Genomic DNA, 22,784 nt, shown 5'->3' with positions numbered 1-22,784 from the left:
TGAAAGTGGGGAGGAGACAGGAAAAAATGGAGGGTGGGGAGGTTTATAGGAAGGATGGGAGGTTGGAAAGGGAGAAGATCAAGAGGGAGATAGAGAGGTTATGGGAGAGGAAAAAACTGGGATAGAGAGAAAAAGAGAGAAGAAGACTTAAACACACATGCACACGCACACATACCTTGTGTGCGTTCTTCAAGTGGTCGTAATATACTTCCTCAATGGCCTGGAAATAAATCACCCCTTTCAGCTTGGCTTCATGCTTGTCTGGAGAAAATACAATAACACAAACACATTACACCAGTGCTGAATGACAGAACAAAAAAAAACAAAAAAAAAAGATTTTTTAAAACTAACTGTGTGTGTGTGTGTGTGTGTGTGTGTGTGTGTGTGTGTGTGTGTGTGTGTGTGTGCGCGTGTGAGTGTGAGTGTGAGTGGGAGTGTGTGTGTGTGTGTGTGCGCGCGTGTGTACGTGCGTGCGTGCATCTGTTATCTGTTAGTCTGTTATTATGCATGTAATTAGTCTGTATACCTTCTGTGTATTTGTGCCTTTGTGCAAGCATGCTTGCGTGCGTGTGTCTGTCTAGTCTTTGCATGTTTTTGTATGCATACATGTACATCACATGTGTGCATGCTTTTAGTTGACATACGCGCACACACACACACACACACACACACACACGCACACACACACACGCACACACACGCACACACACACTTGGATTTGCGTGCGCTCGTATTCCCTCCTACCTGCGTAGTAGGACAGCGTGCGTCGGTTGCGGTCGAAGACGAACCAGCGTTTCTTCCAGGTTTTGATCTTGCCTCCCATCTTGATCAGGTATCCGCGGCAGGTCTTCTCCGTGATGGACAGGTGGAAGCAGGTGTCCGCGCTGTGGCCCGCCGACTCGATGTGGGACCGCAGGTCGAAGTCGTCTTTGCGCACCGGCAGATAGCGGGTCAGGGGCCGAGACTGGAGATGAGAGGTTCATAAGGGCTTTGTTCAGACCAGCGTTGATTTTGACAACACATTTTGAATTAGTTTTAGTCATAGTCTTTTGAATACATTTCCGTGATAGTTTTAGTCATATTTTAGTCATCTGAATTTTTTTAGTTTGAGTCGACTAAATCTACAGTTGATTTAGTCGACTAAAATGTATTTTTGGCGGGCCGTGATGCCATCGAAATGGCAGAATTTCACTTAGCTGCATGCCGAAAATAGCAGATCTACAAGCTCACAACGCGTCGCGCTGCGACGCGTTGTGAGCTTGTAGATCTGCTATTTTCGGTCCGTGACACCCGCGCGCACCCATGATGACTTGTCTTAGTTCTACTGGATCTCTTATTTTAGTCTAGTTTTTATTTGTTGACGAAATTGTCAATATATTTAGTCTAAAGCCCCTTACACACCGGGGGCGAATTATTCATGCGAATAATAAGTTTTTTTTAAAAACCTTATAAAGTCAATGCAAGCTTACATGGAGCGAAAAAGCGAAAAAGCGAAGCGAAAAAGCGTCTTTTAATTATTCGGAACGAGTCCGAATTTTGTGTATATTCGCATATTCGCCGGTGTGTAATGACCTTTAGTTTTAGTCATCGTAGCTTAGTTTTTATTTCGTTTCCGTCAGTGAAACAAGGTAGTCGACGAACATTTTTCGTTATAGTTTTAGTCGACGAAATCAACACTGGTTCAGACTGCAGATTGCAAATCACATTTTGTCACTGTCGGGCAGAAACCTCTTATTATTTTTTATTTTTTTCGTAAATTAACGCCCTACTTGATCATACTACAGCGTCACACAAAAGCATCAAAAGTATAGCACATCTGCACGCTCGAAACGCTGCGCGTATAGCGACGCGTTTTGAGCTTGTAGATCTGTGCTTGTTGATCTGTGTCCCCCGCTCTGAGGAGCTCAAAGCCCAGCCATAATATCACGCTTACACCCTCGGAGACCCAGCGCGCAAAATGACTATAGCAATTTTTATCATTTCAATAAATAAGCATAAACAAACTACTTCACATGAACAATGTTGGTGTAACTGAGAGATTTGAGGGGGAATATACAGCGTTTCTGCGTTTTACGTGTGTAAACGGAGGGAAAAAAAAAACATCTGTTTAGACGTGTAGATTGGGCCTGAGACACAACTTTAGAGAACTCTAAAACAGCCTTTAACACATTGAGTGCCAAAAACGGTCCGGACCGTTTTTGAGAAGCTATGCGTTATGCGTTAAGCTATGCGTTATTTTTTTAAATATATATTTTTCCCACGTGGGGCGCTCTAACGAAACTTTGGGATCATCCAAGGAGTCTCTAAGAAGGAGAGGCCGGATGTGGATCCATGTCAAAAATGCTTCCGGTCGGCCGCTCCAATATTAAAGGTATCATGACATTCATTTTCACTTTTTTTATTTTCAATGTTTTATTTGGGGTTTTATGACCTCAATTACACCCAAAAAACCTGAACTTAAAACATTCAGTGGATTTTCTGTGGTCTGGGGTTTTCTGAATAATTAGGCTGAAAAGTAATCTGAGCTTGGCCCTTCGACAGTGAGGTCACTGTCGAATAATCCCGCCCACTCTCCTCCTCGCCCCTCCCCTCCCCTATCCTTTCCTTTGGGGGGGGCGGAGCAGAGGCGATGATTGACAGGCAAAATCCCTCACCAGCGACACCCGCAGGCAAAGATTTCTTTTTTCATTGCAGTTGAAAAGGCTTTAGAAATGTGAGAGAAAAACACCTGCCATTGATCACTGGAATGGAATTTTCACTTAAAACTTTTTGTACACTTTTGAAGGACCAGGACAAAGACTTTGAATGTGGTGTAAAAGTGAATGTCATTAAACCTTTAACTCCTTGACTAAAAGCTTAATATCTCCATTTCTTTTTAACGTGGTGGAAATGTGCCGTTTTCGATCGGCGATCACTCTGCAATGGAGGATCGCGTTAGAAATATTATTGTTCCAGGCGTTAGTCGGGACCCTCCGCCGTCTCGCACGCACGCTTTGTTTACATGCGCGTCCTCGTCGGGGCTTCTACAGCACGAAACATATCAGCGTAAGTGGAAGGAAGATATGCTGGCACTATTTTAACCCTTTAAGACCTGAGGCGATTCTTTAAAAAAATCAAAATCCTAACAGTTTTTGGAAAAAAATCTAAACATTTTTTTTTCACGATTTTTCAAAAATAGCAGATCTACAAGTTCATAGCGCGGCACTCGGTGCCGCGCTATGAGCTTGTATATCTGCTATTTTTGAATAGCCAAAGACATCTAAAGTTACACAGATGCGTTCCAGGTATCAATGGGTTAATAAACCTCTGGCACACAATGTGTTAAGTGGTTAAACATCATCCATGTTGAGAGCCCTCCATCGTTCCGTCTCTCTCACCTGTGCCCTCTGCTTTTCTCGTAGCTTCACCTCCCGGTCGATGAGCTTCTGTCTCCTGGTCGTCTCGTCCTGCAGTCGCTTCTCCAGCTCCTCCCTTCGTCTCCTCTCCTCGTCAAAGGCTTGCTTTCGCACCTCCATCTCCAGCTCCTACAGGGTTGGAACATGTACACGTTACAACGTTTGCATCGCGTTTACATTTTCGATACAAAACCTTTCCAGCCAAGCATTTTGATTGGTCGAAATAGGGAAGTGGGAATATGCCACATCACTGTAAATATCACTCCACCACTGATACACAGAGAAATATGAACACATTCCAGTGGTGTAAAGTAACTAAGTACATTTACTCAAGCACTGTACTTAAGTACAATTTTGAGGTAGTTTTACTTTACTGGAGTATTTCCAGTTTTCAGTACTTTTACTTCTACTCCACTACATCTAAGAGGCAAATATTGTACTTTTACTCCACTACAATGATTTGAAAAATTTAGTTACTGGTTACTTTGCAGATATAAATTGTTACATTATAAAACATACATTAACCACTTTAGCCCTAATGTATACCTAAGCTATTTGAAAATAGCAGATCTACAAACTCACAGCGTGTCGCATCGCGACACGTTGTGAGCTTGTAGATCTGCTATTTCTAAACATTTTAGTACTTTTACTTTTGCTACTTTAAGTACATTTTGCTGCCAATACTTTTGTACTTTTACTGAAGTCAATTTAGAATTCTGGACTTTTACTTGTAACAGAGTATTTCTATATTGCAGTATTGGTACTTTTATTTAAGTAAAGAATTTGAGTACTTTTTCCACCACTGCCACTGAGCTGCTTGCTCAGGGGAGAAATTCAATTCGTGTCAAAGGTCGTGTCTAACCTAGACACAGGATCTAACTGTCTCAACAGAAGAGCAGGGACACCAAATACAACCACCTCAATTGCATAAGTTATAGTAAACTCTACCATACAGATTAGACAAAATAAAATGTTATTCACAAAATAAAATAATATACTATAATACCACTTTAACGTCACTTTGCTATTAATAGGAATATAAAGCACTACTTAATTACTTGATAATCTCTAGTTCTCACCATTAAATGTATGTCAACATTTTAATGAGTCAAAAGTAAAAATAGACAGTAATGACAATATTAGATTTGAGGGACTTCTTTACTGCTATTATTGCCATTATATACATTGACTGTATATCTGGCTTATTATGTAATGACAGAAGGTATTGTTGATGAAAACATGATGCTGTAATAGTGTGGGGGTAATATGTGTGTGTGTGTGCGTGTGCGTGTGCGTGTGCGCGCGCGCGTGCGTGTGTGCGTGTGAGTGACCTTGTGTTCTAGGAGACGGTTCTTCTCAAGCTGTGCTTCTCTCAGTAGACGTTCCATCTCCTCCAGTTTGGCCACGTTGGACGTACTGGCACTGGAACCCACAACACATACACATACAGTCACATATATAACAATACACACTGTACAGCCAGCTAATCATGGCACACAGTCAAGACAAAGCAGAACACACACACACACACACACACACACACACACACACACACACACACACACACACACACACACACACACACACACACACACACACACACACACACACACACGCTCTTTCTCTCTCTCTATGATGCATTCCAGCAGAAATGAATACTTGGATAATGTGCGTGTGTGTGTTGGCTGTAGTAACAGAAGTCTGCTGCTTATCATTTCCACTTCAAAAGGAACACCTGGGATGAATTAAACTATACCTCCTTGGCTCTTTCCCTCTCGTCTTTCTTTCCTCTGTCCACTCCTCCTCTTTTCTCTCACTACACCTAATTCACTCCACCCCACACAGGTGCACCCCACACACACACTCTCTCTCTCTCTCTCTCTCTCAACCCATTCCATTTTTTCCCCCATTTTCTGATTCCATTTTAACAAAGAAATATCACTTACACCACCTTTAACCACTCTGGTATCAAAGTTATATCCCTTGTCTTAATTGTATGGCTTGTTTTTCAAAGGACAGACAAAGCCATGATACCTGATTCCATGTGACCTCTAATGCAGTGGTTCCCAAACGTTTTAGCTCAACACCCAAAAGAGAAATGTGATGCAGGACCCAAACAGTCAAAATAGAAGATCTGCTATTGTCTGTGTAAAAAACACTTAAACTCTAATTTATACAGTGATCAGCCTCCCCTGTGCCAATGTTGGCACCCGTGCCTAAGGTACATCACCCCTGCTGTACATCATAGCTTCGCAGAGCATTCTGTTTAGCATTTTAACCAAAGGCACAGAATCCACTGATTACTCTGTGCGTGCGTGCATGCGTGCGTGCATGCATGCATGCATGCGAGAGAGAGAAAGAGAGAGAGAGAGAGCGAGAGTGAGAGAGAGAGTGAGAGAGAGAGAGAGTGGTTGTTTGCGTTGGATCAAAGAGGAAATCAACAGGATCTGTGAACAGGATGTTAAGGCAATCAGGGGATCAGACCATATCTCTCTCTCTCTCTCTCTCTCCTTGCTTTTCTCCCTTTTGCTCTTCCTCCCTCTCTTCTTCAAAGCTTTGCACCCTGCTTCTCTCGTTCCATCTCCCGATTTCCCTCTCTCTCTCTCTCTCTCTCTCTCTCTCAGCCTCCAGCACCTAGATAGACAGCACTGTCTATGTATGTCCCAGCACAGCAGACCTAGACTCGTTCCAGATCTACCAGTTCATAACAGCTGGTATACACATGACATGCATTCCCAGTAGGGCCTAGGAAATGCATGCGTGTGTGTGTGTGTGTGTGTGTGTGTGTGTGTGTGTGTGTGTGTGTGTGTGTGTGTGTGTGTGTGTGTGTGTGTGTGTGTGTGTGTGTGTGTGTGTGTGTGTGTGTGTGTGTGTGTGGGTAAACCGATACACAATGTGTTTCAGTGCTGCTGTCACAACATTGTTAAGATGAATGGTGCACATTAGACTTAGTCTAAACAAACCAGAGAGAGAGAGAGAGAGAGAGAGAGAGAGAGAGAGAGAGAGAGAGAGAGAGAGGGGGGGGGGGGTACAGGAAGGAGAGAGACATATATGGTGTGAGAGAGAGAGAGAGAGAAAAATAAAGCATGGAAGTGTATCAGAGAAAAGAGGGGAGGGTTTGGAGGGTGGCAAAAAATTAAGTGAGACATTGGATGAGCGAAAAAGAGAGAGAAGCCGAGAAAGTAAAGCAGGGGTGAAGGAGAGAGGGAGAGGATAGAAGGAAAGAACTCTTTCCCGCTCTCTGGAATATCTCTGTTTCAAACCACGACACTTTAACGTCGACAATAAACTGTTTTTACTGGCATTAAGACTTTACATTAGTCAGACCAATGCAAGTAAAGTTAGACCACCACTGGTAAGTCTGTTTCTTTTAACAGACCCTTTGTCAAATACACTCTTGTGTTTTAGTGGAGATAAAAAAGTATTTGGCTGCTGAGAAAAGCGAGGGTTGCATTGACGTTTGGTGACGTTTGGTGACATATACAGCCCACACTTTGACAAAATGACACCTAGCTGCACAATATGAAAACTGTATTACGTGGTAGTACGTGTTTCCAAAAACGATGTCCTATATAATTGGAGAGAGTACAAAATGATGACAATGCAACTGACATTAAACATCAGTTTGTTTATGTCAATATTCTATGATAATAATAAAAAAAAAGGTAAACTACGCCTAACCCAAAGTGCCAGCAACTAATCACATTGTCTTATTGTTTTGCCTATTCCAGGTGAAAACGTCAACTAGTCAGTCCCGCCAGGATTATGCAACTATGGCATCACATACAATTATGCAAAATTGAGTTTTTCTCCAACCCCTGCTATTATTAGTATTTTGAATAACATGTTTTACAGTTCTGCTTATCGAGACAAAGACAAATTTGTATGTTTTAGGCAACATGGACAAAACCTTTTAGGCACATGAACAATTCTTTAGTCATTCTTCATCCATTAATCTACCATTATTACTAATCCAAATTATTGGTACATTACAATTATAGCCCCAAAAGAAATGCACTTTTTCTGCTGCATTGTCGTTTTCAATTACTGTTACAATTCTTCAAAGTGTCACAAAAACCCTACATGTTCAATTGCATTCTTTAGCGAAAGCCGCTGCAAAATGTGCATATTACATCATTTTGTTAAACAAATGCTGCATAATCCTGGAGGGACAGACTCCAGCACTGTATCCATCTCTTCTCCATCCCTCGTTTCCCCACCTCTTTCCTCCCCACGATCACTCACTCCGTCATTATCCATCCTCTCCAACGGAATGCTAACATTTGAATCATACGCGTGGCTGTGTCACGCGCCAAAAAAACAGCCGATCTACAAGCTCTCAACGTGTTGCATGCCAGCTATTTTCAGCATGTGCTACCGCCATGCAACTACATATAAATCAGGCATCATGCTCCATATCTCTCTAATCTTATCTTCCACTCAGTGGTGGAAACAGTACTCAAATTCTTTGCTTAAGTAAAAGTACCAATACTGCAATATGAAAATACTCTGTTACAAGTAAAAGTCCAGAATTACAAATTTACGTGAGTAAAAGTACAAAAGTATTTGGCATAAAAACTTACTTAACGTACCAAAAGTAAAAGTACTAGAATGTTTGAAAATAGCTGATCTACAATTGCGACGCGTTGTGATATTGTAGATCTGCTATTTTCAAATATCCTAGGCTAAAGTGGTTAATGTATGTTTTATAATAATAATAATTGATAATTGCAAAGTAACTAGTAACTAAAGTTTTCAAATAATTGTAGTGGAGTAAAAGTACAATATTTGCCTCTGAGATGTAGTGGAGTAGAAGTAAAAGTACAGAAAATTGGAAATACTCCAGTAAAGTAAAAATACCTCAAAAATGTACTTGAGCACATGTATTTAGTTACTTTACACCACTGCTCTTACCTCCGTCTATGAGAAGGAACCACACTCATGGTCATCGTAGATCAGTGCAGGTCAAATCTGGATTTCAATTAAGACTTCAAATATTCCCACTATTCCACGAGCGTTTGGTTAATTGGTACATGTGTTCCTCCTCAAGAATGAACACCTCACTGGCGGGATGAGGCGAATGAAGCGCTTCCCTGTGTTTTCTCAAGTGCTCAAAACCCGTTGAACTTCTATTTCATCCAGTTTACCCCCCCATGCACCCATTCCAGTCAAATCCAATCCAATCCATTTCAGGTAAAAGCTCCATCCAGTACAAACGCAACACAATCCTAATGCAGCCAAGCTGAGAATCACAGAGCCGATGTGTTCCACTTTGACTGTGGAGAGAGAGGGGGTCAACCTGCAAATGGGTTTAGAGACCATACCGAATCTATCTGCAGAACACAGGCTGTACCATTCACATCAACAGGGAAGGGAGGGGGGGCAGAACGGCCTGAACCATTGTGAGTTACAGAGGAAGAGCGGGATACCACACATGGTTTTAGTCCAAGACAGGGGGGGGCTGGAGCCCCCCGAAATCTACCTCTGCATGAATGCGTACTGCTTTGCCCTGCTCATCTAAACCTGAGGGGGTTGAATGTACACACACACACACACACACACACACACACACACACACACACACACACACACACACGCACACACACACACACACACACACATACACATTGCTTTAAGCTTTCCTCATTCTGTAACTTGAACCCTAGAACACTAATCAAGGCGCCCTTGCAACACACATGTGCACACAAGCAGCAGAACAGCGCACACACGCACGCGCACACGCACACACACACACACACACACACACACACACACACACACACACACACAGTACATTTACTCAAGTAATTTTGAGGTACTTTTACTTTACTGGAGTATTTCCAATTGTCTATACTTTTACCTCTACTCCACTACAAATATTGTACTTTTACTGCACTACAATTATTTGAAAACTTTAGTTACTAGTTACTTTGCAGATACAATTATTACATTATAAAACATACATTAACCACTTTAGCCCTATTTTATACCTAGGCTATTTGAAAATAGCAGATCTACAAGCTCACAACGCGTCGCGATGTAGATCTAGAAGCTTGTAGATCGGCTATTTTCAAACATTTTAGTACTTTTACTTTTGGTACTTTAAGTACATTTTGATGCCAATGCGTTTGTACTTTTACTCAAGTAAAATTTTTAACACAGGCCTTGATACTTTTACTTAAGTAAAATATTGCGTGCACGCACACGCACACACACACACACACACACACACACACACACACACACACACTCGACAGAGCCTATTCTCCGAGGAGGGAATCATGAAAGAAAGGCGGGAAGAAACCTCCACAGACTCTTTACATTAACTCGCCCCTCATTCTCATGCTGCTCTCTCTCTCTCTCTGTGTCTTTCAGCCACACCATGTTTTACATTAGAACAGAAATGACTCTTTTCTTTGTTCCTTCATCTCTGTCTGAGTCTGTTGCTCCGGAAATACGATTCCTTCCCAGATTTCATATTTATTTGTGAGGGGTCACATCGCTCCCATTCTCCTCTGAGAGCAGTGGGATCTCAACCCTTTCTGGACCAGGGCCCAGTTCAGTGGTCAGAAGGGTGGGCTGCATGCGTTTTCAGAGCATGTTTATTTTAATGATCAGTCAATCCATTGTGTTCCTGTTTGGGTCAATGGAACTAACGTAGTAGCCTGGTTCCAGACGAATCTGCCTTTGCACTTTAGCCCTCGGCAGATTAGGTCTGGCCCCCCTCAATAGAGATTTCATTTCTCTCCCTCCGAAGTCGTGAGGGACCAATCAGGGCCCAGTATCCAAATGTGGGCGGGCTTATCACCTTATTTGGAGCAATGACGTACAATGCAAGAGACTCATTTTCAGTTTTTCACAACAAAGATGGACGCCGCCATAGCATCGGTAGTAAACGCGTTAGAAAATATTTATTTTCTAACAGACGAACAAACAATTGCCCTTAAAGCTTTTGATGGAAAGAAAGATGTGTTAAGAATAGTTTCATCTGGTTACCAGACTAAATACGAGTGGAGCTAGCTTTCGTTGTTTACTATTTCAGCACCGGCGCTTGTGTGTGACGTAGCAGGAAGCACTGCTCTGATTGGTTTTAGGTCTAACCAATAGAGTCCGTTTGGATCTTTTTGTAACCGCCCCTTGGAAAAGAATCTATCACTGAGAGGGACCAGACTAATATCCACGCAATGTGTCGTGTGATATTGTCTGGCCGTGCGAGGCTACTAACGTAGTGCACTTTAAGTACCTATTCATCAGTTCATTTTACTTTTCTTTATTTTTTCAAGGTTTTAACCCATTAAGACCTGATCATTTTAGATTTTAACCACTTTAACCATTATTTGACACTTTGGCTATTCAAAAATAGCAGATATACAAGCTCATAGAGCGGCACCGAGTGCCGCGCTACGAGCTTGTAGATCTGCTATTTTTGAAAAATCATCAAAATTTGTGGAAATCTTTGAATATATATTTTTTTCAAGCGAATATTTGTAACTCAAATCTTGGCTTCTGGGGGGTCCATGAAACTAAATATTTAGAGATGGGGGTCCGCGGCCAAATACATATCATTTTGGGGGTCCTTGACATGAAAAAGTTTGAGAACATGACATTATAGCAACATAATCAGAAAAACTGTTTGGATTTAGAGAACTTTTGTACAAACGGCCTCAGGTCTTAACACATTGAATGCCAATCGCGTAGATCTACGCAAACCTATTTAAAGCCGCAGCGTGCCAGTCGCGTAGATCTACGCGAACCGCCGATTCCCATGTTAATCGCCCAAGGTGCACTTTCCGAATTTTTTTGATCCATTTCCGTTTCCGGTTTTCGGTCGGAAACGGAATTATTCGGGTTCCGGTTTTTTCGATCGTATCCGCTTCCTGTCTGGGATCCTGTTTAAAACTCGATTTTCTCGGTTTGTTGTTTTTCTCCTCGCTGATCACTGTTTAGCGTGTATCGGCTGTAGCTTCAAGATGGCGGCTCGCATTTGGAAACTGTTTTCGCTGGACGTTTCTCACGGATCCGCTGTGTGTTGTGTGTTAGCTGGCACTGGTGAGTACATTATGAGATTAAACTCTGGCATGGAATGTGTTAATGGGTTAAAAAATAATAATAATGATATTAATGTTTCCTGGTCATCTCTCTCTCTCTCTCTCTCTCTCTCTCTCTCTCTCTCTCTCTCTCTCTCTCTCTCTCTCTCTCTCTCTCTCTCTCTCTCTCTCTCTCTCTCTCTCTCTCTCTCTCTCTCTCTCTCTCTCTCTCTCTCTCTCTCTCTCTCTCTCTCTCTCTCTCTCTCTCCTCTCTCTCTCTCTCTCTCCTCTCTCTCTCATATATACCCCCCCTCTTCTCTCTGCATTTCACATTAAGGACAGAGAGGAACAGCAACACAGTGAACACATGTTGGTCCGACAAATACAGAAATATAATGAATTATGATTAAGTGATGTCCACTTGGGCAGACAGACAGGAAATGCTTGCCTCTCTCATGCACGCGTGCACACACACACACACACACACACACACACACACACACGCACGCACACGCACACGCACACACACCTGGAGATGTTGTCGGGCGAGCAGGCGGAGATGCTGGTCTCTATGGAGTCGGAGCTGTCCACGCTCATGGTGTCAAAGGCCTGGTTGTCACGGTAACCGTAGGGATCCAGGTAGACGTTGGTCTGGGAGGCGGCCCGGGAGCTTGGCTGACCTGCACACGGTTACACACACACTCAGTAACAGGCAATACTACACGAAGGTGTGTGTGTGTGTGTGTGTGTGTGTGTGTGTGTGTGTGTTACCTATGTGCGGCCCTCCCTCTGGGACTATAGTTTGCCCCATAGGGCACTGACCTCGGATCGCAATTCCCCGCCACCGTGAAACGTGTAAAGAGTACACACCGAACACGAGCTACACAAAACACTCTCTGTCACTGAAACGCACGGCTAGTCTCGGTTCAAAACATGTCAGGAAAAAAGAACACTCCCTTACAAAGAGTTTGGGAGTGAATTAGGATATATACAACAACAACAAAAAAATTATGCTGATTCCACACAAAAATGTCCCAAATGACCCCAAAACAGGATAAGTGGAACATAAATCCAATAAGATATCCACGTGACGATATCCACGTCAGCCTTGATAGAGCAGTGACCGTGTGACTGCTGGGGGTACTTTGAAGAGAGCTGCTCTTCATTTGATGGCTTACAGGAAGAATACACACGCACACATCCGATAGCATCAGCCCCCGGACACCAGACCCCACCCGACTGATGACCCTGCTCAGGGGACCAAAAGGCCAGATAAAAATGGACAAACTTACTAGGCCAGGATCAACTGTACAGCAAAAAAATCGGTGTTGTGTTGCCTCTGAGAATCAAGAGGGGTTTATTTGTCACTTAATAATGCAGGTATACAAGCAGCGAAATGATGGTGTGCCGATGGCTACAGGCCTGTAATCATTTAAGCTAGTGACATTGTGTTTTTGGGGGGACAGGAATGACCACAGCGGACACATTTACCGTATGTCACTCAGAGCCATATTAAACATGTCAGTAAGAACAGAAGTGAGTTGTCTGGCGTATGACCTACATTGACCTTGAGACATTATGCCGACCTGCCCATGTGGTGAGAAAGGTTATGTCTTTGACAGATTATTGTAGTTATTGAGCAATTTCACAATGTTTGTGTTCAGAAAACTATCATTTTGTATTTTATTATTTTATGAGTTGCATAGATTTATCAAATACTAATGTGGCTACCCCCCCCCCCCCCACACACACACACACACACACACACATCATGCAAGACAGCGTTTTGTTAAACTGTGCCCCTTCATGCACATTCCTGCACTATCTTCAAGGTCACATAAACAAAGGGGACACACTCCAATCCACCAAAACACGCAAGCGCACGTACGCACTTGCACAAAAACGCACGCACGTGCTTGCACGCGCACACGCACGCACGTGCTTGCACGCACGCATGTGCTTGCACGCGCACACACATGCACACACGCACGTGCACGGGCGCGCGCACACACACACACACACACACACACACACACACACACACACACAATGAGGTTGTGATGTGACCATATATGGTGCATTTTCAGATGACATTCCAGAAAGTGAGTGTGTGTTTGTGTAGGTAGGTACAGTTTAAGCATGTGTGCAATATTCATGTGTGTAAAAAGAAACCTCAGAGTGTCACACAAAATTCTTGTTCACAACTTGTAGAACGGCTATTTTCACTATTTTAAATCGTTTTTTAAAATAATGACAAAAAGGAACGGTTTTGGACTTCCACACGACAGCGACGATTGGTGAGCCTTGTGTTTATGGGTGTGTACCTTTATATAGGCGTCGAGACTCTGCTTCCTTGTTGGACACGGAGAGCATTCTGGGTAGAATGCTGCCACAGCTGGAGCTCTGCGTCAGGGGCTGGTGGCACTGTGCAGGGACAAACAGAGAGAGAAATGCTTCAAATTAAGAGCTGCTGCTGCTGCAATAAAGCGCAATACACACTCCTTCAGGACGTCCAAACTTTTCTTCGGAAAGGGAGGCGATATAACTACAAATTGACGTCATTCCGAACTTCAGGTGGGCGGTCTCACAATTTTGAGGTATTTTAACTTTCTTCAGTATTTACAATTTCCAATACTTTTACTTCTACCCCACTACATCTCAGAGAATAATATTGTACTTTTTCTAAACTACAATTATATGACAACTTTAGTTACTAGTTACTTTATAGATTTTGATTATTAATTATTGATTATTTTCTTTAACTTTCATTAACTGTTCTTGTTATCGTTCTGCTTTGAGAAGGCAAGGACGATGCTCCTAATGACTACAATGGGGTTACTTAACCTTTTCCATCTGTGAATTAACACATTTTAGTACACATTTGTAACTTTTAAACTGTAATTTTTATGTTTTTCCAGGTTGAACACTGGAACTGGTAGAACTAAATATATCGTTGCTGTCGGGTGGTAACCTTGTATCTTCATATTTCAACTTTTTGCGTAAATTAACGCCTTACCAACAAGAGCGTCTCACAAAAGTAGCGACATGTTGTGAGCTTGTAGATAACTTTTGTTTGAAATAGTAATAAATAATAATGTGTGTGAGAGAGAAAGAGTACCTTGTAGCTGCGTCCCAGTGTAGAACAGGTGAACTGGGGCGGTATGGTGGGTGTGGTTCTCTTTCTGGGTAACGTGTCACTCAAATGGGCCCCGCCCTCCTTATCACACCTCCTCCTCTCCTCCAGCAAACGGAAGTGCTGATTACACACAACCACACACACACACAAATGGCATGACTTTACAATTCAATCCATCAGACACATACGGTACAAACCGTCTCACACACACACACACACACACACGTGTACAGCTCAGTTCCACAAAGAGATGTGAACACTCTGTCACTTTCTCATGCACAAACACAGCTAGGCTAACACAGATATATGGTGCTTTTCCATGCATGGTACCGGCTCAACTCGACTCTACTACTCACCTTTCTACTACTCTTGCTTTCTATTAGACCAGGGGTCTTCAACAGGGGGTCCGGGACCCCTAGGGGGTCCTCAGAGCTACTATAGGGGGTCCGCCAAATCTTTGTGTGATATGATTTAGTTTTTTTTACATTAGCCACTTGAACCCTAGAATTCCTTTTCTGAGGGGAACATTAGCCGAAAATAGCAGATCTACAAGCTCTCAACGCCTCGCGCTGCGAGGCGTTGAGAGCTTGTAGATCGGCTATTTTTGGCAAAGAGGCTATAGGTGTAGAGGGGAAAAAGAGCAGACTAAGTAAAACAAAAACTTTAATCTGAAACACAATTTTATACAATATAGAGTAGGGGGTCCATGCTTCATCTCTCTCTCAGCTAGGGGGTCCTTGGCCTGAAAACGTTGAAGACCCCTGTATTAGACAAACGTACCAAGGTACCGAGGTTCAGAGTGAGCTCTGCCGATACCAACCTACACTATGATGACCACTCTACACTGAGGAGGGCATTTGACTCCGTTGTACCGCCACGTCCTATTTCAACTTCTCCATAGACTCAAATTCAATGGTTCAAGTCATATCAATCAAACAGAAAACGGTGTGTTATGGTCTGCGGTGTCAAAACCCTGTACATCGTCAATCCGGTTGGTGTCCCACAGGGTTCGATCCCTGGGCCCTTATGCCTGACGTGTGTCCTGAGTTTAATGTACAAATGTATGCCGATGATGCAGTCATCTTCATACATGGAAAGAGTGTTGCGCTAACTTCATCCAGTCTCACAGGTGTACTGAACAAGGTCCACATTTGGTTAAAGAGCACTTGCCTTATGTTAAATGCAACAAAAAAAACTGCGAGGTCCTCCGTAGACGGACCACCTTTAGACAAAATGTGCTCTCCATCAAAGGTTGTTCGGAATGGAACCGTTATATTGTATTGTTATTATATTGTGATGCCTGTTTTGTTTTCATGTTTTTTGGGGGACTATGGATGCTGAAATGTGTATGTATTAAAGTCATAGGGGTCCGTGGGCCTAATATGCATACCAAACTGGGAATCCTTCAAATAATAAAAGTTTGCGAAACTAATGCTCTAAAATGAGTAGTCGAGTTGTGGCGTTAAGCCGGTAACATGCACTGGAATAGCAACTACAAACAAACACAAAGACAGACAGACACCTATACCAGCTTTACCTGCCTCAGTCGGTGGTGGTGTTTTTTGACAGGGAGCGGGGGAGGGGGAGAGTCGTAGGGGAGAGGGGAGGGGTCTCGGTAAGTCACCATGTTCTCTGGCCAATGAACAGAGGGCGTTTTGGGGCGGGGCCGGGATTTCAGACGGGAGGAAGGAGACGAGGAGGAGGAAGAAGAGGAGGGAGGACAAGAGGAGGAAGAGTGAGAGAGCTTGGAAAAGAAAAAAAAGAGTGCGTCAGAAAATGCAACGTGCGAAAGAGAGGCGAGAGACAAAGGATGAACAAGGTCACAAAGTAAAAAGTACAAAGTGCTGTCAGGTGGAAACCTTGTATGTCCAAAACCGTTCCTTTTATATGATAAAAACAAGATATGACACACTATAGTTGCTTCTTTTGGGCTTGTTTTCCTAGACCTGGTTGCTTATTTCTCTCACTAAACATGGCAACGTTGAAAGGCCAAATTAGAACAGCGCCACAGTTCATAGAGATACATACAGTGGCCGAACACAGTATTGCGGGTCGTCTTTAGATCCCATATTCTGAGAGGACATTGAGCCCTCATTGGCTAAAGGACCAGCTAATGAGGAAAAAGTGACGCAAAAGTCAGGACTAGCGAGTGTAGATATAGACCAGGTTTTGCAACCTGGTAAAAACAAGTTAATAAACATGAAGATACAAGGTTTCTGCCCAACAGCAACGATATTCTATTCTGCACCTTGGTTTGCACACTAAGATGCGCAAAGAATTTGCACCAACACGCACGCACACACACACACACACACACAGACACACACACACACACACACACACACACACACACACACACACACACACACACCTCGTCCTCCGCAGGGTTTGGGGCGCTGTCGTCGGGGGAGGGGCTAGGCTCAGACTCAGGGTAGGGGTTGGCTGGGGCGGGTTTAGAGTCCCCCCCCAGGTGGGAGTAAAGCTCATTGATTTCACTGACTGTCACATAACCCTGGAACATACCATGTGGAAAAACAGGGGGGGAGAGGGTGAGGCATAGCATGGAGTGATTCAGCCATAAAGACATCTTTAGTAATGCATAGTGAAATAAAACTTCAGAATTAGTTGTTTTAGAATTTAGAATGATGCAGCAGATGATTTTCTTTTATATAATATATATTTTTTGCATTCTTGTTAGTTTCAAAGCAGAAATCAGAGAATGTATTAAACAGGCATATTACACACAGAAGTATAAACACACAAGTCATTTTGATGGCATTAAATTGGTTATCTCGTTGTTATAGACATACAGTACATGTGTGAGTATGAGCTGTGGATCAAGGGAAAAGGCATGTCTCTCCTAAATTCCTACAACTAGATAAATCCTCCCTTGGATTCATCTATTTCTTCCTTCCTTTCTTCCTTCATGACTGCCTATGACTGGCACTTTCAACACTTTCACGTCCAGTACCCTTGATGAAGGAGAGAACAAAGAAACGGGAAAAAAAAGAGAAAAGGATACTGGTCCAGTGGGCACCTAAACCTTGTGGGCACCTCAACGTTAAATTCGCTGTAGGTTAAATGTACACAAATAAAGAATAAATGTGTGCTTTGGAAAATGGTTGTAAATAATGTCAAGTATACCTAAATTTACCCTTACATTTCTTGTTCATCCCCGAAATGACTGTGGATATCACAGATTTTGTAGCATTTGTAGAAATATATGTATTTGGCCCCTCATTTATAAAATAAATATGAATATAAAATACAAAATCAATAAATATTAGTGGTGTGCCGATATATCGTCCCGCGATATATCGTCCCGCGATATATCGCGATACGTTTTCGTGACGATACTGTACGTATCGTTTTGGCATTTTTCCCCCCCATATATTTTCATAATAAAAAAGTGCCATATATCGTATCGTATCGATATCGTGAGCCCAATATTGTGTATCGTATCGTGAAATTAGTGTATCGGCACACCCCTAATATTATTATTATTATTTTTAAAGGTGCCCAGAAATACCAGGTGCCCACTGTTCCGGTTACCAGAGAAATACTATGAAGGAAGGAAGCAAGGATGAAAGAGGGAGCAGGAAAAAAAACACACTTTTTGAACGGGATGGGAAAGTGCAGGACAGACACCAGGGGGAACAGGAAGTGTACCTCTGCGTTCCTGAGATAGAGAGAGGAAATGAGAGATGAGAGGGCCTGCAGGTTGGCAGGACAAGGCGAAAGAGCAGAGGCGTCTCGGCAATGGTTGCTATGTGACCGACACACGTCAGCCAATGAGGCCTAAGGAATGGAGAATGGAGGAATGGAGAAAAAAAGAAAAGAAAGAGAGAGAGAGAGAGAGAGAGAGAGAAAGAGAGAAGGTTGTGAAGAATTGAGATCTCAAGGGAGTTCCGGGAAAATCTGATTGGATGAGACAGTTGTTGAGTGACATCTGCCAGACATTATAGTACGTACCTCCCTGAGAGTCCCGTGGCCGAGAGAGAAGCCCCGCCCACCCGTGAGCTCTGCATACTTTCTCTCCAGAATGGACAGGTTTTCTTTCTCCTGAGAGAAAGAAAGAAAGAAAGAAAGGGATGGAGGGAGATGTCAATTCAGAATAGGGAAATCACTTAAGAGGCCTGAGGTTCCGATTCTGAAAAATGTCTTCTAAATCCTAAACGGTTTTCTGAAAAAGGTATGTTTCTATGTCAGTGGTTTTCAAACTTTTTCATGTCAAGGACCCCCAAAATGATATGAATTTGGCCGCGGACCCCCATCTCAAAATATTTTGTTCCAGGGACCCCCAGAAGGAAAGATTTGAGTTAATGTTTGCTTTTAAGGAATATATATATTCAAGATAGATTGGCACACATTTTCACGATTTTTCAAAAATAGCAGATCTACAAGCTCATAGCGCGGCACTATGAGCTTGTATATCTGCTATTTTTGAATAGCCAAAGTGTAAAATAATGCTTTTTAGCTCAAATGAAAAAGCGACACAGATGCGTTCCAGGTCTCAATGGGTTGTTAACCACATGAACCCTAGACTAGCTATTCTGGCCATATCCTAATGAACATTTAGCTAAAATAGGTGACCATTTGTCAAGAATAGCAGATCTACAAGCTCACAAAGTGACACATTGTGAACTTGTAAATTGGCTGTGTTTGGTGAAGAGATTTGGTGCACACGGGAAAAAAGGAGCCGACCTAGTATAGAGCCCTGGGGGACCCTGGTCAGCTAAGTACCGTATACAGGGTTAAAGTGGTTAATCAAATACAGACGCATGGGAAATGAGCTAGAATACTTCTTGGGCCGTTATTCTTCACATATGAATATTTCAGTCCATACCTTTTGAACTTGTCTGATTAAATTACATGAATAGAAAACACACATTTACAGTGTGTGCATACATAATCTTCTCTCACACACACACACACACACACACACACACACACACACACACACACACACACACACACACACACACAACACACACACACACACACACACACACACACACACACACACACACACACAAATGTGCACTTAAAAATGTAGATAGCATGTTATTTAGACAGATGCTAGGTTCATTGTTTACCTATCCTATCCTTTACTTGTACAGATTATGTTTCAAAGTAAATTGTTCAGACTGATACTAGGTTCTTTGTTCACCTGTGATACCAGTTTACTGAAGCACTACTACTCTGCATCTGCTGTATGTGTTTACCTTGTTTATTGTACGTCGCTCTGGATGAGAGCGTCTGCTAAATGCCTACATTGTAACTTGTAAATTGTACATACACTCTGCAGCATCATTTCCAGGGTGCTCCTTTCTTTCAGGAAGTTGTCCTTCTCTCGCTGGGTCTGCTGGGTAATCTGACCCACTTGTCTCTTCAGAGTCAGCAAGCGCTCCTACAACACAACAATACAAGGCTGTTAACATTGTGGTCCTGCTGGTACCAGCAGTAAAAACACAAACCGTTCAAAGGGGCTCTCTACAAGTATGCAAAAAAAACTTTTCAAACGTTGAACCCTAAGCAGCAGTTCAAATACGGGACGGTCTGTCCTCCATGGCCCACCAGAGCCATGCATAATAATTTAATAAACATGGAGGACTTTTTTTTTATGTGGGTTTGACATTTTTTGTCATTTAAATGTGTTTCAGAGGAGCATGGGTTTTCTTTAAACCAAATAGGGCTGTAATGCCCTGGTCTGAATTACACTGAGACACACACACACACGTACACACACACATTACTGTACTTGTGAGGACAATTTGGGGATTTTATGAATTCCATTTTCAAAATGTTCTGTTATTTTTAACCCAATTTTAACTCTTTAACTAAAGCCGAAAATAGCCAACCTACAAGGTCACAACACGTTGTGATCTTGTAGATCAGCTATTTCCGGAGCAGGAAATAGCCGAATACAGTTGTTTTTTTGTATAGCCTCGTTTTTAAATGTTTTTTCTTAATTTTTTCCAGTTCTAGTTTTTAGTCTTTGGCAGTGGTGGAAAAAGTACTCACATGTTTTACTTAAAAACAAGTATCAACACTGCAATGCAGAAATACTGTTTACAAGTAAAAGTCTGGAATTCAAAATGTACTTAAAGTACCAAAAGTAGAAAGTACTCATTATGCAGAATGTCCCACTTCACACGTTTTCAAATGCATAAAACTCTTTTGAAAATAGCAGATCTACAAGCTCGTAGATCGGCTATTTTCAAATGGCCGAAATGTATTTAGGGTTGAATTGGTTAATGTATGTTTTGTAATAATAATCCAAATCTACAAAGTAACTAGTAACTAGCTTTCAAATCATTGCAGTGGAGTAAAAGTATAATTTTGCCTCTGAGATGTAATGGAGTAGAAGTAAAAGCACTGAAAATTGGAAATACTCCAGTAAAGTAAAAAATACCTCAGAATTGTACTCAAGTACAGTAATTGAGTAAATGTGGTTAGTTACTTTACACCACTGGTCTTTGGTTAGTTTGAGTGAACTCTAATCTAATAACCCTGGCGTGTACCTTGCGTGTGACAGTACTGCGTTGGAGGTCAGCGATGTCTCGGAGGATCTGCTGAGTGTGAGTCTCCTTCTCCTCGTCCTGACGGCTCTCCCTCTCCAGCTGCTGGAACTCCAGGTCCTCAAACTTCTTGGTCTCTGCCTCCAGCACCTCACAGTCCTGACACGCACACACACACACACACACACACACACACACACACAAACACGCGCATGCACACAAGCAAACAATTAAACTCAATATGTTCCGATAGTGAAATTGATTATGTGACATTTAAAATTCCCACACAGCAACACTGAACATGAGGAGGAGACAGTCCTGAACAAGTCATCTCTGCATGCAATGCATGCTGTATATGCATAACTGTACAACTATCACTAAATCGATATGGTATACTGTAGGACCCAGGAAACCTAAAGAACTCCAAACAAGATATTGTTCAGAAAGCATTATTATTATTATTATTATTATTATTAATATATAGATTTTTTTTTTAAAGGAATGAGGTTTTCTCCTCCTGACAGCAGTTATATGAAGGTGTTTGTCCTTTCTAAGGGGCATCGTGTCCACAGAAAGCATTGTTGGAGCTGCCAGAGCCTTTCTGCCATGCATCTATGCTAAAGAGCACTCCTCTTCTGAGCACCGCACCTCGCTTTCATCACTCACTGTGTCCATTTAGTTTTACCAAAATGCTCATCAATATCATGTTTGATCCTCCTGGCTGCGTCTGACAACCCAGTGATTTTTTAAAACCTGATATTGAATCATTAGAACAACCACGAGAAGTCCATGTTCACTGTTATTTCTGCTAGGCTAATATTTATGCTAATAAAGCAGATGACACGTTCAAGCACAGCGAAGGTTGATAGTTTCGAACGCTGCAGCCGTCAATACATGTTCCATGTGCTTAGTAAGGCACGTTCTGGACATGATATCCAAAGTACTCCTCTGCTCAGAAATGCTTTCTTGGACACGGCCCCTAACTGAACTCATTCTGCTCATCTTCTAAGAATCTTCTACACTACAGCAACATGAAGCTGCTTAGGACATTACACAAAAGAGCTTTCTTATTTCCAGATAAAACACAGACAGACAGACGGACAGACAGACAGACAGACAGACAGACAGTATCCAGATGACCCATCAACACTGATCATGCATAAAGTAATAACAGAACATAACCAGGGTGCTTTCAGTCAACATGCAACATGGCACATCAGCATTCCTTCGAGATGGAACTTGCAAACAAACATTGCATTGCAGACAATTTAACCACTTAAACCCTATGTACTTCATTGACTGCATGGGGTCCGCCAGGGGTCTGTACGTGCGTGGCCCCTCCTATTTTCCCTCTACACCACTCTTTGCCAAAAATATCTGCAAGCTTACAACTCGTTTCACAGCGCAGCACTTTGTAAGCTTGTAGATTGGCTATTTTCATGGAATGTTTGCCTTTTGTCAACCCAATGTTCACCTATTACGCCATGAATAGGGAAGCTAGGGTTCAAGTGGTTAAACAGTGTTGGGCTTGCAAATGTCACTGGCTAGGTCAAATTAAGATATGCACTTAATTTGAGTTGCAAATGAGCTCTTTGTGGCAATTTCACTACTGATTTCATGACTTCAATATGAGATCTGAAATCTGAAATACTGCAAAGAAAACTTGTATAGCTAATAGTTAGCTTGAACTACTACTGCATGCTAA

General features: G+C 42.3%; 1 protein-coding gene across 4 annotated transcripts in view; it reads right to left on the bottom strand.

Moving 5' to 3' along the window:
• phldb2b (pleckstrin homology-like domain, family B, member 2b) overlaps positions 1-22,784 on the bottom strand; it is a 104,423-nt gene that overhangs the window by 4,207 nt on the left and 77,432 nt on the right. For 3 of the 4 annotated variants that reach the window (XM_080417806.1, XM_080417809.1, XM_080417808.1), the window contains 11 exons: positions 21,083-21,238; positions 19,858-19,968; positions 18,531-18,620; positions 16,930-17,070; positions 14,541-14,678; positions 13,747-13,846; positions 11,952-12,102; positions 4,727-4,817; positions 3,378-3,524; positions 745-964; positions 176-261 (listed from right to left, as the gene is read on the bottom strand). In XM_080417806.1, coding sequence (XP_080273932.1) covers positions 176-261; positions 745-964; positions 3,378-3,524; positions 4,727-4,817; positions 11,952-12,102; positions 13,747-13,846; positions 14,541-14,678; positions 16,930-17,070; positions 18,531-18,620; positions 19,858-19,968; positions 21,083-21,238 — 1,431 coding nt within the window. The remainder of the gene's footprint in view (positions 1-175; positions 262-744; positions 965-3,377; positions 3,525-4,726; positions 4,818-11,951; positions 12,103-13,746; positions 13,847-14,540; positions 14,679-16,929; positions 17,071-18,530; positions 18,621-19,857; positions 19,969-21,082; positions 21,239-22,784) is intronic. The other variant, XM_080417807.1, reaches the window with a different exon arrangement.

Source organism: Gymnoscopelus braueri, assembly GCF_963280865.1.
Source record: "Gymnoscopelus braueri genome assembly, chromosome: 21".
Taxonomy (NCBI): domain Eukaryota; kingdom Metazoa; phylum Chordata; class Actinopteri; order Myctophiformes; family Myctophidae; genus Gymnoscopelus; species Gymnoscopelus braueri.
This window is presented reverse-complemented; position numbering and strand designations above follow the sequence as displayed.